At 36.8% G+C, this 18,273-nt stretch overlaps 1 protein-coding gene and 1 pseudogene across 1 annotated transcript; one reads left to right on the top strand and one right to left on the bottom strand.

Moving 5' to 3' along the window:
- Nucleotides 1-1,995: 1,995 nt before the first annotated feature.
- LOC138318114 (trans-L-3-hydroxyproline dehydratase-like) lies at nt 1,996-6,953 on the bottom strand. Its single transcript, XM_069260223.1, has 4 exons — nt 6,446-6,953; nt 4,071-4,223; nt 3,665-3,804; nt 1,996-3,492 (listed from the first exon to the last, which is right to left on the bottom strand). Exons 1-4 carry the CDS (start codon nt 6,915-6,917, stop codon nt 3,232-3,234), a joined length of 1,026 nt encoding a protein of 341 aa, XP_069116324.1. The 5' UTR covers nt 6,918-6,953; the 3' UTR covers nt 1,996-3,231.
- A 7,519-nt stretch (nt 6,954-14,472) lies between these two features.
- On the top strand, nt 14,473-17,912 carry LOC138319608 (trans-L-3-hydroxyproline dehydratase-like; annotated as a pseudogene).
- The last annotated feature ends 361 nt before the right edge of the window (nt 17,913-18,273 follow it).

The raw sequence follows: 18,273 nt of genomic DNA, 5'->3' as shown, positions 1-18,273 counted from the left end.
CAATTTTATAGCTGAAAATCATCACAGTTCTGATTTATTTACTGGCAAAATTTTATGACAAACGAATACAGCATATTCGAAAAATTAAGATTTTTGTATTGCAGATTTATGGACTTAGACATATTTTGGTATTCAGCCAAATTAACGTGATAGGAAGTTTTTACTACTAAATAAGAACGTGCATATTTATACCGTTTTTACAACAAATGATAAAAATAACAAGTACAAAATATACAAAAAGGATATAACATATTTTGACGAAATATTAACTACCAAAATGGGTGTTTTGCCAAAAAACTAAGTATAAAAACACTTCAAATTGGCGCGATCAGTCAATTTGACATGTTAATATTTAGGTTTTTTCTAGCTAATGTATTAACGATCATGCATTAATATCAAAGAAAATGTAATTCTTTTAGGCATAAAACATTAACTGATATAGTTCAGGGTAAGAAATTCAAAAGGTTTTGAGCCGTTTTCATCCTTCTTTATTTCTTGGATTGACTGAAATTATTGTATCATTTCAACTTATTTTTATTAACCTAAAGTTTATCTTACTATATACCTGATTTCATATTTCAAGTATTGCAAAAATAGCAGATATTGTAGTTTTAAAAGTCGATGTTAAGAGAAGGTTCTCTCTAGTGAGCGATATTTATTGCGGCTATGTATTGGACCAGCAGGGTTACCCCCCAAAAAATTAGAAAAATAGGGATATTTGCATAATTTGCCAACTTTGAAGCCAAATATAAACTTACGTGGTTATCATGAGATACTAGAAAATTAATGTATGGCAAGAATAAAGGACAGCACATATTGCCAAAAACATAAGTTGAAATCAACACAGGGAAAAAGTATGACAGCATGAAAATTGCATAATTATGTCCTTGCAACAGCCAAATATGCTTTTGTTGGATTGTTAAGATAAAAAAATTGTTATTATCAACAATACCATTGAAACTCATTTTGGTGGGATTTTTTTTTAAATAAAACTTGTTGATTAAAGGCTTCAAAAGTAAATCATTTTACATTCACTACCTGAGATAACATGGTTGCTCAAAATTGGTCTTTTGGCCTTTTCCAAGACATTTTGAAGTCCAAATTGAATAATATGTCTTTTTCATTCAAGAATTATTCAATAAGTACCGTCTCAAATGTTTAGATAGTTATTAATTAAGATTCTATGAAGGCTATACTCACCTTAAAGAGACTACTATATCAAGATATCTCCAAATATAAAAGACGTGAGGTCGATTAAATTATCATTTAGTGCCAATTTGACTAAGCGTCTCTAATTGGCTAAGTCCTTAAGTTGAAATGTCAAAAATGTGAATATCTATTTTGTGACTAATCAGATTGCAAAATCCTTTCGCAGATATTACCACCATAATGGAGTGCTCTTTATAAAGTGAGATTGAAGTTTCTTTTTGATCAAATATTTTCATAGGTCAGTTTTTCATTTTTCCATTATGGAACTGGATGGGTGTCATATAATTTTCAATGAGATTAAGGAATAAAATAAAAGTTCAAGTTCAATTTTATAGCTGAAAATCATCACAGTTCTGATTTATTTACTGGCAAAATTTTATGACAAACGAATACAGCATATTCGAAAAATTAAGATTTTTGTATTGCAGATTTATGGACTTAGACATATTTTGGTATTCAGCCAAATTAACGTGATAGGAAGTTTTTACTACTAAATAAGAACGTGCATATTTATACCGTTTTTACAACAAATGATAAAAATAACAAGTACAAAATATACAAAAAGGATATAACATATTTTGACGAAATATTAACTACCAAAATGGGTGTTTTGCCAAAAAACTAAGTATAAAAACACTTCAAATTGGCGCGATCAGTCAATTTGACATGTTAATATTTAGGTTTTTTCTTAGCTAATGTATTAACGATCATGCATTAATATCAAAGAAAATGTAATTCTTTTAGGCATAAAACATTAACTGATATAGTTCAGGGTAAGAAATTCAAAAGGTTTTGAGCCGTTTTCATCCTTCTTTATTTCTTGGATTGACTGAAATTATTGTATCATTTCAACTTATTTTTATTAACCTAAAGTTTATCTTACTATATACCTGATTTCATATTTCAAGTATTGCAAAAATAGCAGATATTGTAGTTTAAAAGTGGTCAAAAGTGTAATTTCTATATATTAAAACGACTTTCCGAACATATGATTTTTGGCGACATTTTTCATGGTAAAATACTAAGATCCTCCAACCCAAAAAGCAGAAAACAAATCGTGTTGCAATTATTTGGAGGTTAGGCCTCTATTTTTCGTATTTTTAATGGACTATGAGTTATCAACCCCAGGAAGCGATATAAACCGAATCCGAAACTTCAAATTATCGCTGTCCACCTGAAACAGGTCTTTAGCTGTTTTATCATTTATATCATAACCCCTTCAAGGAGTCTATTAACATTTAACTAATATTTTCCAAGAGTAGTTTATCTAAATTAGTAGGCTAAATAATGATTATCCAAAATCTTCATGCTTATTTTTGCGGCAGGTAGATTCGGAAGGTTTCACCCTTGGATCAACATTCTTGTTTCCTTAAAGGGACAATTAATTCTACGAGAACATTAAAATTTGTATATATATCGGAAAACCCCCAGTTCTAATGGAAATTAGATCAGTCGGTTTTACTGTGATATGTCAGAAAATCCCATGGTGGTGAAATGCGTGTGAAATGTTCAAACTCACTCGCTGTCCGCCATTACACATTGTGGTCGAATATCTTGTATGCTGAACCCAGTCCCTTGCTCGTAGAGTAATGCTACTTTTGTCTAGAACAGCTCAAATCGTTCCGATAGAAGTGTGTTTACCTTATTAGGTGAATTGTCTTGCCTAAAAAATTATTATATCACCTCCACAGCGGTTATGTAGTTCATTTGTTTAACGTGCGTGACTTTGGCTCGGATATTGGTACAGCGCACACATTGTACCTGCTTATCGTATTGATCAACGATTTGTAATTACAACGGTATCAATTAAAATACTAAACAATGACGTGGAATTTGTCAATATCTAATGTTATATGTTTCATAAGAAATATAGAACAATACATTTATGCCATATTTTGCTTCTTGGTTATGTAAAAGAATTAGCGTGAGTGAAATGTCCCTTTAATGATTTACATTTTATCATCGTTTGATCGCAATAAACTTGTTGCCTTACGTCAAAAGTCGCCGACTAAGAAAACAAAGCTATTCAATTAGAAATCCGCGTCCTATGACATCCTCCTCCTCTAACGAAAATTCTGAATTTCCACAGTAGTGGCCTCTTCCGGAAATCTCTACCTGAATTGCTTTGTATCGCCCACACGTCACTTCCTGTACAGCCTTGGCCCGGAATTCGGACTTGATGTGACTCCTGAAGGTCCTAGACTGACCAAGTTGGACGTGACCTTTGTGGTAAAGAAGCGCCATCCTGGCTGTCGTACCGGACCCACAAGGGGATCTGTCCAACTGTAAAGCATACCAAGGATCAATGGCGAGTTCTTAGGAATTCAGGAAAACATGGGTTGTTGGAAACAAAATTCAATGCTGTGATTTGAAAATATAGGTAGACAATTTGATTGTAGTAAAGTATTGCGCCCTTGTGTCCCCACAGAAGTAGAAAACCATGATCATAGCATACCTGCTTTTCCGCAAATATACAGATGTGTGTTGACGGAACGTCTGTCTGTTCGTCCTGTCCGTCCGTTACAATGGTTCCGAATAGAAAGGCAAGATCGTTACTATAGGGATGGCTTAATTTCAGCTGCTTCCTTAGGACGTCTAAAAACAGATAAATTACTGAATAAGATGGTAAACAGGGATCGATGCATATATGAATTCAAACAACAAAATTTCTTTTAATATTTCAGTGACATATAACTGTATTTCATTACGGTGTTTGTTGATTTAAAATTAGTTATTGTTTTGGCCATTCAGAGTGAAACGACTCGTAAAAAATCTTTTAGTTTAAAAAGTTCCTTTGGTCATGTTTTCAGGTTTATGTTAGATCTACTTATGATATGAAAGACAAATGGTTAAACCAAAACCTGTTGTGGCAGCTGCAGCGTATTTGACGACTTCCGGAGCAACATCTTGTAACCGGAAGTTGTACTGACTATCAGTGACAAAGGCGTAGAATGCTCCACCGTAGGCAATATCTACTGTCAGGTGGCCGTACCCCGGAACATCAACATCAACACCTGGAAAAAAGATATATTGGCGTACATCAGGAATTACAAAATGCGTACAATGTTCTAGGCAGACCTATTTGGATGAGATGGACGGAAAGACGCGATTGAATGCCAAAGATTGTGAAACATTCGATAAGATTGTGAAACATTCGATCTTTGATTTTATTTTTTTTATAACGGTGATCAATTGTAAAATGTTACAGTGTATTTTCTATCAAAATCATCTCGAGCGCTCGACATCATATTTTGAGCGTTATGACATACACGTGCGGGTTTTTTCTGGAGAAAACATCTTGACCTAATCGTTGATCAAGATATCTAAACATATTTGCGTTCATCTTAAACCAGATACATGGTTTTGCTTTCGACGTAAAAAATCCCACCTCGCATAAAATCCCACGTCGACAGTAATTTGTGTTGATGTACTAGTTCTAATAATACTTCTGTGTCATAGGCTGTGGAATGTCACAATACATTTTGTCATTTACAAGAGTACGCATAAATAACACGTATTTTGACGGTTTTTGCTTATCTGAAAAGATAAGCCTGAGATCATTTACAGGCGTGCCAGCTATTATGAAGATTTGTTCACGAATGTTTTTCCCTACTAGGCTATACAGCGATGCTTTTAGAATGTAGGTATGCGTTCCGCTTCAGATTTTAAAGATGCTCCACCGCTGACAAATGGTATTATTTCACTATCAAAAACAGGAGCAGACGATTTAGTATTTTTCTTCAGTTATAAAAGTTACTAACTTTACATCATTACCACCATTGAAAAGTTTGAGCTTCTAATTTTACTCCAAGTTAAAAATATGAAAAATAATTAATTGCATCCCGAAAAAATTCCGTGGCACTATATCCTATATGGAATGAAGTAATGATTGCGCCTGCACCAAAGGCGAAATAAATAATCTTATGTTATTTTTTGTGTTAATTAGGCATACATGTATATATACACGATTAAACACCAATTATTGTTCAAATGATGAATATCATTTATGCTCTGTCGGCGGTGGAGCATCTTTAAGTTTAAATAAATCTATTTCGTTATGCATGTCTAAAATTATATTATATTGTTAAAAATATAAACTGGTCATGCATTTTTGCCTTAATCGACTAATGTCTCGACTAATGTCGAACCTACCATCGGGTTGATACGTTGACTTACTACCCGGTTCTCCTGCAGTAGCAATGCATTTACTCCGACTTTTACTAGTAAAACTCAAGAAATATGATATGCATACACATACGTGAAATACTGTGTTGACGTCAAAATCTCGTTGCTCTTTATTTATCACCGTATATCATGATTGTCATACAATGTACTGATGAATAAGAAAGAAGAGTTTTCAATATGATATTTACACCAGAGACCTCCGAAGAGAATTTTTGTTTGTTTGTTTTATTATTTTAACGTCCTATTAACAGCGAGGGTCATGTAAGGACGGCCTCCCATGTATGTAGTGTGTAGCATGTGGGGAGTGCGAGGTACGTGTTTTGGGAGACTGTGGTATGTTCGTGTTGTGACTTTTTCTATAGTGGAACTGTTGTCCTTTTTATAGTGCTTTATCACTGAAGCATACCGCCGAAGACACCAAGCAATACACCCTACCCGGTCACATTATACTGACAACGAGCGAACCAGTCGTCCCACTCCCTGTTTGTCTCGGCCAAGGGACAGAACCCAGAGCTTCCTCACAGGGGTGAACGCTCAATTCAAGGCCAAAAATGAGGCGGTGCCAAGGGAGGCATTAGCAAACATAAAGTCAGTTAGTAGGAAGAGAAAAGATAAGATCCCAAATTAAGTCGCCTTTTATGATCATGCAATAGGGGCAGCAGGTACAAATCTAACGCCCTACCTGCAGGGCCATCCGAAGAGAAAATGGCATGATGATTTCAACTGCCTGATCGAGAACACTTGCGTGTTATTTTTGTTGAAACGGGATGGCACTAAGTATAGATATGAAGGATAATCTTCGACGGTTGTAATCGTTTTTGTGAAGACTTGCTAGAAATGTGATTTTAGCCGTTAAATCGGTGTTTTAACCTTCACGTGTATAGTACAATATGAAGAGCATGATTTTTACCGATTCGTCTTAAATGATCTATGAGCACTAGATGATTTTTACCGATTCGTCTTAAATGATCTATGAGCACTAGATGGTGAATCTATAATTATATACAACTATAACTAATTATCAGATCCCTGTGGGTTTTTGCTATTTTACCTGTTGCGAAGACAAACGACGGAACACTGTTAAATCGGACGTTTCCGGTTTTTCCGTCTTTATATTCCACGAATGCCTCCACCAATCCGCATGGACACTGGATGGCCACGCGGGTCTCTGGACTGGAAGGGCTCTGGACTAGCCCCGAATCTACAGCGTACCGTCCAAGGGAGATAACCGCATGTCCACACATTGTACTGTAACCAGCATTGTGTATAAACATGGTAGCCATGTCGGCGTCCTTATCGTCTGGTTCTACCAAAACGGCGCCAAACATATCAAGATGGCCACGAGGTTCGCTCATCAGCAATTTCCTGTAACGTTCAAGATTCTCGCGGGAATAACGAACTTTTTCCAATATGGTGTCGCCTCGGGGGGTGGGGAATCCAGACTTCACTACCCGTAAAGGTTCTCCGGCCGTATGCATCTCCGTCGTCTTTATTACAGTACTTGTTGGAATCTGTTCCGACATGATGTCTCTGTTCTTTGCTAGCAAGCTCGCTTTAATGAAATGATGTCACTAGTCGCCACGGTCTGTTTCCTTTAAAATGTTCGTCTGAATCATCTATTTAAAATCCAAAGTACATTTCCTTGCGTAATAGATGTATTCGAAGGATACACTACATAAAATGAACAACTGCACGCATTTTTTTAATTCGCACACATTGTTAATACATATATATGTGTTGTAGTTAAGTTATATAATATGTACATAATAATCCACATGTCTTTGATATTTACCATTGAGAGTTGTATCTAATACTTATTGTACTTCGTGCACAAGATTACCTATTTTTTAAATCACCAATTTCATAAAGAATGATTATTATGCCATTCGCATTAGAATTCAACAATCACGGGCACTTGCTTTACAAAGCGATAATGAAATGCGTGTGTCTAAAACTATTTTGTTTATAGCCAGAAACTAAAATATCACTATGCCAGGTGGAATATGTTGTCCATTGACATTCAAACATCATAGATAACATATCATAGGGAGGACGGTTCAAGTTTGGGATTTGTACTTCTACACTTACCGTACTTCTACACTTACCGTATTTCCAGTTGGAATGTAGATAGATACAGTTACTGTTCTACCAAATGTTCATTTCAAAATTACATTTAGATTTTTTTAAGAATTAAATTATATTCCAACTTCCCGAGAATAAAATATTCAAAGAGGGATACGTTCATGGTAATTTATACAGTTTAAATTAAAATGTGATTCTTAATAGATATTTCCATACTTATCACTCGGTATCTAGTCGGATATCATCAATATATATTAACTTTTATATACATTGTTAATAAACATAAATCAGGTAAGATACAATCACTCTGATATGCCGATATACGTGTACTACCACATGTATAATAATTACCGACAAATAACGGATGCTGTGACGGCATTTCAGCATTTATTTGATGTATTATCCGTCCGTCCGTTCGTCCGTCCCTACACTTGTGCATATCATTCTGAGTAAGATTATCATAAAACTGTAATATGTATTTCCAGTATTATATCATGATTTGTTTCCTGTAGTTCTACAGTATGTACAGTCCATTCTGTCTAGTCTGTATATAGTTATATACACGGGTGCATACTTAAATGGTGTTCGGTATGGTGAGTGTACGGTATGGTCAGTGCCCGATATGGTCACTGTCTAGTGTGGTCAGTATGTAATGTCAGTGTCTGGTATCAGTGTCTGGTATGGTCAGTGCCCGATATGGTCACTGTCTAGTGTGGTCAGTATGTAATGTCAGTGTCTGGTATCAGTGTCTGGTGTGGTCAGTGTCTGGTATCAGTGTCTGGTATGGTCAGTGCTCGATATCCGAAACAAGATTTATTATTTTATTATTTCATAGTTATGGAATAAATAATGGTACTTGGTTTTTTCTACTTCATAAATATGTCGATTTCCAAAACATATGTACACAATATATCTAATCAACATCAATTCTTGTTTAGTAATGTCTTGAACAATGTCTTACAAGTAAAATACGTAAGAAATAGTAATGTCTTTACTTAAAGACACTTCATTTACTGAATTTGGCTCATTAATGTCTCCAGAGTAAAAAATGGCGTGTTAAAAAAGTACACATGATATATATGTGTAAACTCTGTAAACTGGTATGTTATTATACATGTACTTATGAGGTTTAGTTGATACTTTTCATTTCTATTATATTATAAAAGTTCGTGTTCTCGTATGTTATAACGTCTTCTTTCATAAAGGATAAAATGTATACTGTACATGGATGTACTTGTTTTCTCGATATTTCTGTTGTGATTTGTATTATATGCTAACTCTTGATAAACTACAGTGAATACGTATATGTATGTGTCATTACTTACAACAGTGTCGGTCACTTCCATCTACCAGAGAACGAAGAGAGATCCGAACCAAACGCAACATGTCGAAGAAATTTCCGTCAATCTTCCGAAATTAACACGATATATCCGAAGATTGTCGGAAATTTCTACGCGATGCTGCGATTGGATGGAATGAGTATCACAGTTTACGAATACATAGCCTACCAATCGCAAATCATTGTATGGTTAAATAACAGTTATTTACAATGTTTGCTTTGTAAAGGTCTGTTCATTTATGTTTCTACCATTTTTTCTCTTGTTGATTCGTATTAATCTTCTCTCCCTATTTTTAGTCAAGGTTACACCACAGACGTCTAGCTTTCTATGTATTTTTTCTCTTTATATACTTCATTGTTTATTAAGTTACCTAGACTTCTTGATATACCAGATCCGAGTGGTTAAGATGTCCTGACATATAACCACAAACCCTCCACCTCTGGGATGCGGGTTCGAATCCCATGTGGGGCAGTTGCCAGGTACTGACCGCCGGTCGGTGGTTTTTTTCCGGGTTCTCCGGCTTTCCTCCACCAATAAACCTGGCACGTCCTTACATGACCCTGGCTGTTAATAGGACGTTAAACTAATAAAACCAAGATGATATTTTAGGCCATAGCGTTTCAGAGACTTTATAGTAAATAGTGTGGCGTTGCTGTTTGTGATGCCACTCATATTAGTGTTTTTACCTGTACTGATGTTTTTGGGTCAGTTCCCTACCAAGTCTGTGGAAAATCACAATATATGCATACATCACTCGTACATTTTGACGTAAATAATTGGTTACTGCCTTTTTTCGCTAATGTCTTTCAGTATATCTTTACAACATATAGCTATTAAGAATTATCAGACCATGACGATCTCGGTTTAACATAGAGCACATGCGTGTAAACGTGTCAGCTACTATATAAAATATCTTTTTTTTTTAGAAATTCATGGCTAATACCCCTAAAATAATGTTAAGGATGTAAACTGGGCATCCATTTTTTTTTTACCTTAATCGTCGAACATTTGGTAGTGCGTAATTACCTACCATCGATGTAAAGCTTGACTTCGCTTTTTTTTTTTTTAGAGGAGTGTTTTCCTGGTCAAGCTTAGACTGGCCTACAGTCTCTAGAATATTAAACAAATCACAAAAATTTGGCTTGATTATTTTTGTCGCTACTATATGCCTGATTCTAGACACTAACCCTAACCCTAAGTTTTAAACTAGGGGGAGATAATCTAGTAAAGAACTTTGCTGAGAAAGTCTTATCAGCAACTTAGGGTCTGGTGGCCAGTCTAGGTCAAGCTAGGCAACTGACCACTCATATTGTTCGCTGTATGCATTGAAAATGATCTGAAGATTACATCTATGTACAGGATGAATTTCAATTTCGTAGTCTCTATATTTCATTGGGTGAAACCTACCTTTAAAGGTAGGTTTCGCCCAACCAAATAAATATTTTTTTTGTGAAATGCGATAAGCGGAAGAAAAGATGAAAAAACATATTAAAATATCTCAATTTAATTTCTTTATGTGTTTGAGATTGAACCAACGTGTCTTGAATACAAAATTGAAGGAAATCCTTGATTTATTACGGTGTCCGTCAGACAAAATAATATGCAAATGAAGTTGCGATGGATTGTGTTGTCGAAGTTTGGCGCTTGCGCATTGTCACGCACTAAAAGTAAACAAAATGGCTGAACGAAAGTGAGTGAGATGAAAAAAATATATCTGAATCGGCAACAAAGTGGAGGAAATTATAATGGATTCGGTAGCACCCTAGGATATCTATAGGGAATTAAATTCAGAGATGGCATGTAGCAATAGAAGAAACAGAAGCCACATCTCAAGCGGAACTTGTCGGGATCTGTTGGGACTCGTGTAACGGCATTGCACGTGGTGAGTTAAATTTCAACACATATGCCAGCGCACAAACAGCCGCAGACTAACTACATGTATATTTGGTGTACAAAGTTAGCGAGCGTATGTAAGTAACATGAGTTGTTTTAGATTATATGATATGTATAAACAGTCCCTCGCACTTCGATTTTTTGTTGTTGTTTTTTAACTAAACATGCCGTGGCAAGACTCACTTCTATCGGACATTTTGTTGCACGCTTCCGTTTGTTGCTGCGGCCTCGTTTTGGAAAAAATACGTCATGTTCTATGTAAAGCTTGACTTCGCTCTATTTTTAGAGGAGTATTTTCCTGGTCAAGCTAGGCAACTGACCACCCATATTGTTCGCTGTATGCATTGAAAATGATCTGAAGATTATATCTATGTACAGGATGAATTTCAATTTCGTAGTCTCTATATTTCATTGGGCGAAACCTACCTTTAAAATAGTATATTCATTGTCGACCGTTTTGTATATCATACCGATAATTAATAGTATGATATATGAACATTTATCGTATAATCCAAAAAGTAACCACATAAAGTGTTCAAATGAAAATTGAAATTACTTGTATACAGGCATTATAAATAGATATAATATCTTGTACCTTTTCAAAAATATACTAAGTGATATTTAAATAAGTATATTTAGTGTGATAATGTTGTAACCCTTCTTGTATGACTATACATGTACATTTAGAATCGAAACAGTGAAAATACATGCTTAGAATTTTTTTACTAATACCTTAGAAATTACGGAAGATTTCTATATGCCACGATTCCGTAATTACAGTACTAGACTGAAATAATTTTTAAGGTTAAATCTTGAGTTGAAATAGTTCTAAGAACCGTTTTTGTTTCTGAATAAGTCGCCTTCCATTTTTGTTTTACCTGTGTACGACATATATATGTGTGTATGTAATATATATTCCTAAGTATGATCAGGTATATTTTATTTCCATTTGCTTTTACATCTTCATTTTAAAAATGGAGGTGACAATAAAAAACCTAGAGCATAGATGTACGGGGTTTCCATAATTCAAATCACAATCCAATTAACGGATGTCCTAACCTGATTGACAGTAAGACAATAGCAAATTCTCGATATAGTCCACCGAATAGCAAATTGCCCGCGGCCAGGTAATTACAGGTGAGTTCGATGAATGGCGTTGTGTACAGGTAAACAACATCCTGGTCCAGGTATTACAGAACCATCAAACCAAAGGCATGGCTAATTATATATCTATATCGGTGTATCTACTCGTATATCGATTAAAAATTGAAAACGAAACGGGTCTGAAAATCTTGAAATCATGAAATAATAGTTTGTTTTGCTTAATATCTCAATATTTTGATCTTTTATATTTTTATCTTTTGATAATATCAAAAATAAATTCTTTCCACCACATATTGAAACGTTTTACGGTATTGTAATAAATGTATCTTGATTTATTCGGTTAGCAACACACAACACAATGTTTGTAATAATCAATCATCGGTGTGTACGTACTCAAGCATCATATCCTTGATGCTTTAATCAAGGATTTCTTAAATTTTTACGTAAAATTTCATTTTACATTTACAAACTTTACAATTCACAATGTATCAAAGATTCAGACTACTGGAAAATATTATTTAATTAAAGCTTATTCGTTGCTGACCTCCTCGACAAAAAATCCGACACTTTTATTTCTGTGTGGATTTTCTTTCATAATTACACCAAGATACCTGCTATCAGAGCATGAATTAGAGTATTTGAAACATCGAATTTCACTCTTTTAGTTATTTACATTCGCGCTTAAGTTATTGTGCGATTAACTCAACTCAAAAGTAATCATAAAAAATCGTTGATCGGCTTTTCCTGTGACCGTCGATGTAAGTGATTGCACATCAGTTATAGCACAGCTATAAGCCACGGACTATTACGACGTCACACGGTTTAGAGCTAGAAAATATGCATAATCGGGTGGTCAGAAAATTTGACCTCGATATCGGGGGCTTGTAGGTTATTGCGGCCGCGCGGTTTCTACACGCAGTGGCGTAGGAAGATGAAACGATAATGGGGGGGGGGGGGGGGGGGGGGGGGGGGGGGGGGGGGGGGTGGGGGGGGGGGGGGGGGGGGGGGGGGGGGGGGGGGGGGGGGTATTTTGGGGGGGGGGGGGGGGGGGGGGGGGGGGGGGGGGGGGGGGGGGGGGGGGGGGGGGGGGGGGGGGGGCCCCGTCGCACCTTCAGGAGGAGATTAACTCCCAACCATATATGCTTTATGTACATTTTTCATATATCATTAAATTTAATCCTTGTACACATTTATAGACAGTGGGGTCGCTAAAAGTAAATTAACGAATAATTAACAAAGATTTTGGTGTTTTAGGGGTCTGAGGGTGACCCCCGGGAAAAATATTGTAATTTAGAATGGCTGAGATGAGTTTTACAATGTATTTTGATGATTTTGCGAGCGCCCGAAAGCGCGAGATTTTGGTGGATTTTTTTTATTTATTTTTTTTTTGGGGGGGGGGGGGGTTCGGGGGTCTCCCCCGGAAAAAGATTACGATTGAGAATGGCTTAGATGAGGTTTTATTTACAATGCATTTTGATGAATTTTTGTGAGCGCCCAAAGGCGCGAGAATTTGGTGTTAGAGGGGTCCGGGGGTCTCCCCCGGGAAAAAAGATTACGATTTAGAATGGCTGAGATGAGTTTTACGATGTAATTTTAATGATTATAAAGCGTTCTTAACATGGTAATTTTTCGATTTAAAGCTACTGCATTTAGAAATGATTAATTTTGTCGTTATAAAAATTTATGCAACCCTACTCGATCTGAATATACCGGCTTCACACCATCGGGCACATTGTTGTGTAACATAAACAATGAATTTATTGTCTCGCTAAGACATATAAATAAATTGATCTTTAAGAGACATTTTTTTTAAAAATAGTACATAGAATCCCTTGATGGACATCTTTAGTCTAGTTTGTGTGCATTGAATTTTTACTATTTAAAGATGCCCCACCGCTGACAAATGGTATTTTTTCATTATCAAAAAACAGGAGTAGACGATTTAGTATTTTTCATCAGTAACAAAAGTTACTTACTTTACACATTTATCACAATTGAAAAGTTTGAGCTTCTTATTTTACTTCAAGTTAAAAATATGAAAAATAATTAATTGCATCCCGAAAAAATTCCATGTCACTATATTCTATATGAAATGAAGTACTGATTGCGCATGCATCAATGGCGAAACAAATCATTTTATTTTTTGTGTGTGTTAATTAGGCATATATATACACGATTAAACACCAGTTATTATTCAAATTATGAATATCATTTATACTCTGTCGGCGGTGGAACATCTTTAAGGTTTGGCATCATGTGCTTGAACGTTTTAGGAAATGCGCCGCGCAGCGGAAAATTTTCTGGAATGAAGTACGAAAAATGTGCAGGAGGACCCTTTTTTCTTTCAAATAAGCATTTTTTAGAAAATTTCAGTCGGCGAAAATGGGGGGGCAAAAAGACATGTTTGCCTCCCCGTCCTGGGGAACGGGGGGGCAGTTGCCCCCCCCCTGCCCCCCCGCTTCCTACGCCCCTGACACGTGCTAATAAAGCCATGTCCAGCATGAACTGAAATTATCATTTTTGACTGCACAAATCTTGTTGTAATATTACACCATATAACGTTTCTGCAATATTGTGACTTTTACCTGTAGCGGAAAAAATGGACGTGTCCGGTTATTTTTTTCGTCTTTAAATTCCACGAACGCCTCGACCAATCCGCATGGACAATGGATCGCCATGCGGATCTCCGGACCGGAAGGGTTCCGGACTAGTCCCGAGTACTTGCTGGAATCTGTTCTGATATGATGTCTCTATTGATTAATGTTAACAAGATCCAGTGGCGTAGGAAGATGAAACGTAACGGGGGGGGGGGGGGGGGGGGGGGGGGGGAGGGGGGGCAAAGGTCCCCAATATTTCGTAATCCCCCCCCCCTTCGCGCGCCACAGGAGATACTTGATTTTTTCATATATCATTACATATAATCCTTGTACACATCAGTTGTATATATAGAAAGTGGCATCGCTAACAGGAAATTAATGAATACGCAAATTAGCCTGGGATTTTGGGGGGTCCGCGGTATCCCCTGGAAAAATATTACGATTTAGAATTTTGATGATTTTAAATGCGCCGAAGGCGCGAGATTTTGGTGTTGGGGGGGGGGTTGCGGGGGTCTACCCCCGGGAATAAAATGTACGGTTTTTGAATGGGAGAGATGTGTTTTACAATGCATTTTGTTGTATTTAACGAGGGCCGCAGGCACGTGATTTTGGTGTTTGGGGGGGGGGGGGGGGTGGGGGGTCCGGGGGTCTCCCCTGGAAAAAAAATTACGATTTAGAATTTGACGATGTATTTTGATGAATTTGCGAGCGTTTAAGGCGCAAATTTTTTGTTGTATGGTGGTCCGTGGATCTCCCCCGAGAAAAATATATTACGATTTTGAATGGCCGAGATTAGTTTTATAATGTATTTTGATGATTTTAAAGCGTTCTTAACACAGTAAATTTTCGATTTAAAGTTACCTGCATTTTAGAAAATGATAATTTTGAGTGTTCTCATACCATTATGCAACTGAACATACCCGGATTCACACCATCGGCACATCGTTGTGTAAACTCAAAATAATAACGAATTGATTGTCTTGCTAAGACATATAAACAAATTAATCTTTTAAGAAACATTTTTTGAAATAGTATAATCCCTGGATGGACATTTTTAGTCTAGTTCGTGTGTATTAATTTTTCATTATCAAAGTATGAATATTACGTGCTTGAAACGTTTAAGGAAACGCGCCGCGCAGCGGAAAATTTTCTACAATGAAGTACAAAAATGAACAGGAGGACCCTTTTTACATTCAAATGTGCATTTTTAGAACATTTCACTGGGCGAAAATGGGGGGGGGGGGGCAAAAAGACAAGTTTGCCCCCCGTCCTGGGGAACGGGGGGGGGGGCAATTGCCTCCCCTGCCACCCCCCCACCCCCCCCGCTTCCTAACGCCCCTGAGATCGCTGTAAGGAAATGATGTAAATAAACGCTATGACGCTGTTAAATTGTCGATGTATATTTTGAACCTTTACTCAAATTGAAATGTTATTTGTTCTATGTGACAGCTCTCGTTGACAATTAGCAACGGCACTTGATTGCTTAATTACAGTGTACTACGAGTATAATACAATAATAGATAAGTGTAAGAATTTAAAAAATTAGTTGAGTTATGTTGATGTATATTAAGTATCCTGTAACTACATATGGTGCACTAAGGTGGGACCATGTACATTGTATGTCACAGACGTAGTACACTGTAATTAAGCAATTAAGTGCCGTTACTAATTGCTAACGAGAGCTGTCAAATAACATTTCTAATTGAGTAAATGTTCAAAATGTACATCGACAATTTCACAGCGGATAATTTCACCTGTGCTTTAGTAATACACAAACGTTAATCCGTTAAGTCCATTATGTCCTGCGCGTGAATTAGCATTATAAATCTATCGTGTTTCTATTTTTCATATAACAGAGTTATCTGCTCTTGCAGGTAAACTAATCACGCCTGATATCTCGGAGTAATTTCCGCATTGTGTTATTATGATTGTCTGTCGTCCGATTTAACAGTGTTCCGTCGTTTGTCTTCACTACAGGTATATAATCCAAAGACCCACAAGTGGGTATATTAATTGTCTTCTGATTGATCAAAGTAGTATGCCCTCACTGAAAAGACAATCGTGAAGAGATGTTCCAACTGTCACTTGACATTGTATTATGGTACTGAGTATTGTATTTCAGGTATTTCAGTGGATGTCCCTGGGTATGGACCAATCGTAACAGGCATTGTATATGGTGGCGCATTTTTCGCCTTTGTACAAGACAGTCAGTAAAACTTCCGGTTAGGAGAAACAGCCCCTGACGTCATCAGAAGTGCTGCATCAGCCACCAAAGGTAAATGAATGTAATACTGTAACACACTATCTTTAAGTCTTTAAAAGCGGTAGTTTCACTACTGCTCGCGCTTACATTAAATAACATAAAGGGTTGGGACGATTGGTTTACTCCTTGTCAGTATAATGTGATCGAGCACAGCGTGTTGTTCTGTGTCGTCGGTGACATGATTTAGTGAGATAGCACTCTATAAAATGACAAAAGACAAATGATATCCTTGTGTAACTACACTCCTTTATTTTGTGTTTGTTTTAGACGCACTTAAACTGCAGTTAAAATTGAGCCATCCCGACAGTGACGATTTGGCCTTCCTGTACGGGACCATAATAACAGACGGACAGGACGAACGAGATAATATCCCGTCCACACACGTCTGTATATTTGCAGAGAAACTGGCAGGTAAAGTTTTATACAATGGTTATCTTTTTGATGCTATTTGTTAGGCAAATGTTTAAAGATTATATCAATCAATCGATCAAGGCATTTTCACTCACAGAGCCTTGAAAGCGTTTTATGTGGTTGCCGGTGTTTTGTTTGATCAATTTTGAGTACCGTTATGAGTAATAAAATTAAAGGAGCACATTTTTTTTCAGTTTGACAGATCCCCTTGTGGTTCTGGCACGACAGCCAGAGCGGCGCTTCTGTATCACGAAAGGCACATCAAACTTGGTCAGTCTAGGGCCTCCAGGAGTCACATCCAGTCCGAATTCCGGGCCAAGGCTGTACAGGAACTGACGTGTGGGCCACACAAAGCGGTGGTGATAGAAGTTTCTGGAAAAGGATACTACAGCGGTTCTTCCGAGTTTTCCTTGGAAGAGGAAGACACGATAGGACGGGGATTTTTGTTATAATTCTCGGATGTACAGCTGTCAGACGGCGGGCGATGTTAATGATACAACATTATGTAAACTGGAAAGATGATAAAAGCGAGAATAACATTTGATATTTAAATCAACCCTTATATCATCACATATCTGCACTAAGAATGTTAAGTAATACTGATAATGATATGCAGTTATATTAGTTATTTGTTACACGTCACTATCTCGTAAAGACTTTAATTAATAATCGATCATTTTATGTGATAAGCTTATGTGTTTGTTGTACATTATTTTATGTATTTCACTATTAGCATTCGGATCTATCAGTCTGAAACGAAGGGAAGTACTGTAAAAGTGGGAGTTTACGCGAGGAGGATATTTCCTCTAATTAAGCGAAGGTCGCAGGGGCGTAGGAAGCGGGGGGGGGGGGGGGGAAATGTTCTAAAAATGAACATTTTAAAGAAACAAGAGGCCCATGGGCCTTAACGGTCATCTGACTCATTGCACAAAACAACAAAGTCACAGTATAAAGTATTGGTTAACGATTAATATAAACAATACAAGGAACTCCTTAGTTGAATATGTAAGTTTCTGAAATAGGTAAATGTCATTCGTTGAACAAACTTGGTAGCCCTTCATCCATATATGGTTGTAACCCATTTACGGATTTTAAAGCCAAATTTCAGCAAAGCTTCCATTTTGGACATCCGCCATACTATCCCCATGGGTCTTAGCTCGGTCCTTTATAAAATATGATTGTCCTCACC

The sequence above is a fragment of the Argopecten irradians genome, chromosome 3, assembly GCF_041381155.1.
Source record: "Argopecten irradians isolate NY chromosome 3, Ai_NY, whole genome shotgun sequence".
Taxonomy (NCBI): domain Eukaryota; kingdom Metazoa; phylum Mollusca; class Bivalvia; order Pectinida; family Pectinidae; genus Argopecten; species Argopecten irradians.
This window is presented reverse-complemented; position numbering and strand designations above follow the sequence as displayed.

What these genes read in the sequence shown, in the direction of transcription:
- LOC138318114 (XM_069260223.1), bottom strand. Translation starts at nt 6,917, where the DNA reads ATGTCGGAACAGATTCCAACAAGTACTGTAATAAAGACGACGGAGATG. An exon ending in GTCGTTTGTCTTCGCAACAG is followed by an intron (nt 4,224 to 6,445) that starts GTAAAATAGCAA and finishes TCTTTTTTCCAG; the next exon opens with GTGTTGATGTTGATGTTCCG. An exon ending in CGCTGCAGCTGCCACAACAG is followed by an intron (nt 3,805 to 4,070) that starts GTTTTGGTTTAA and finishes ATCTGTTTTTAG; the next exon opens with ACGTCCTAAGGAAGCAGCTG.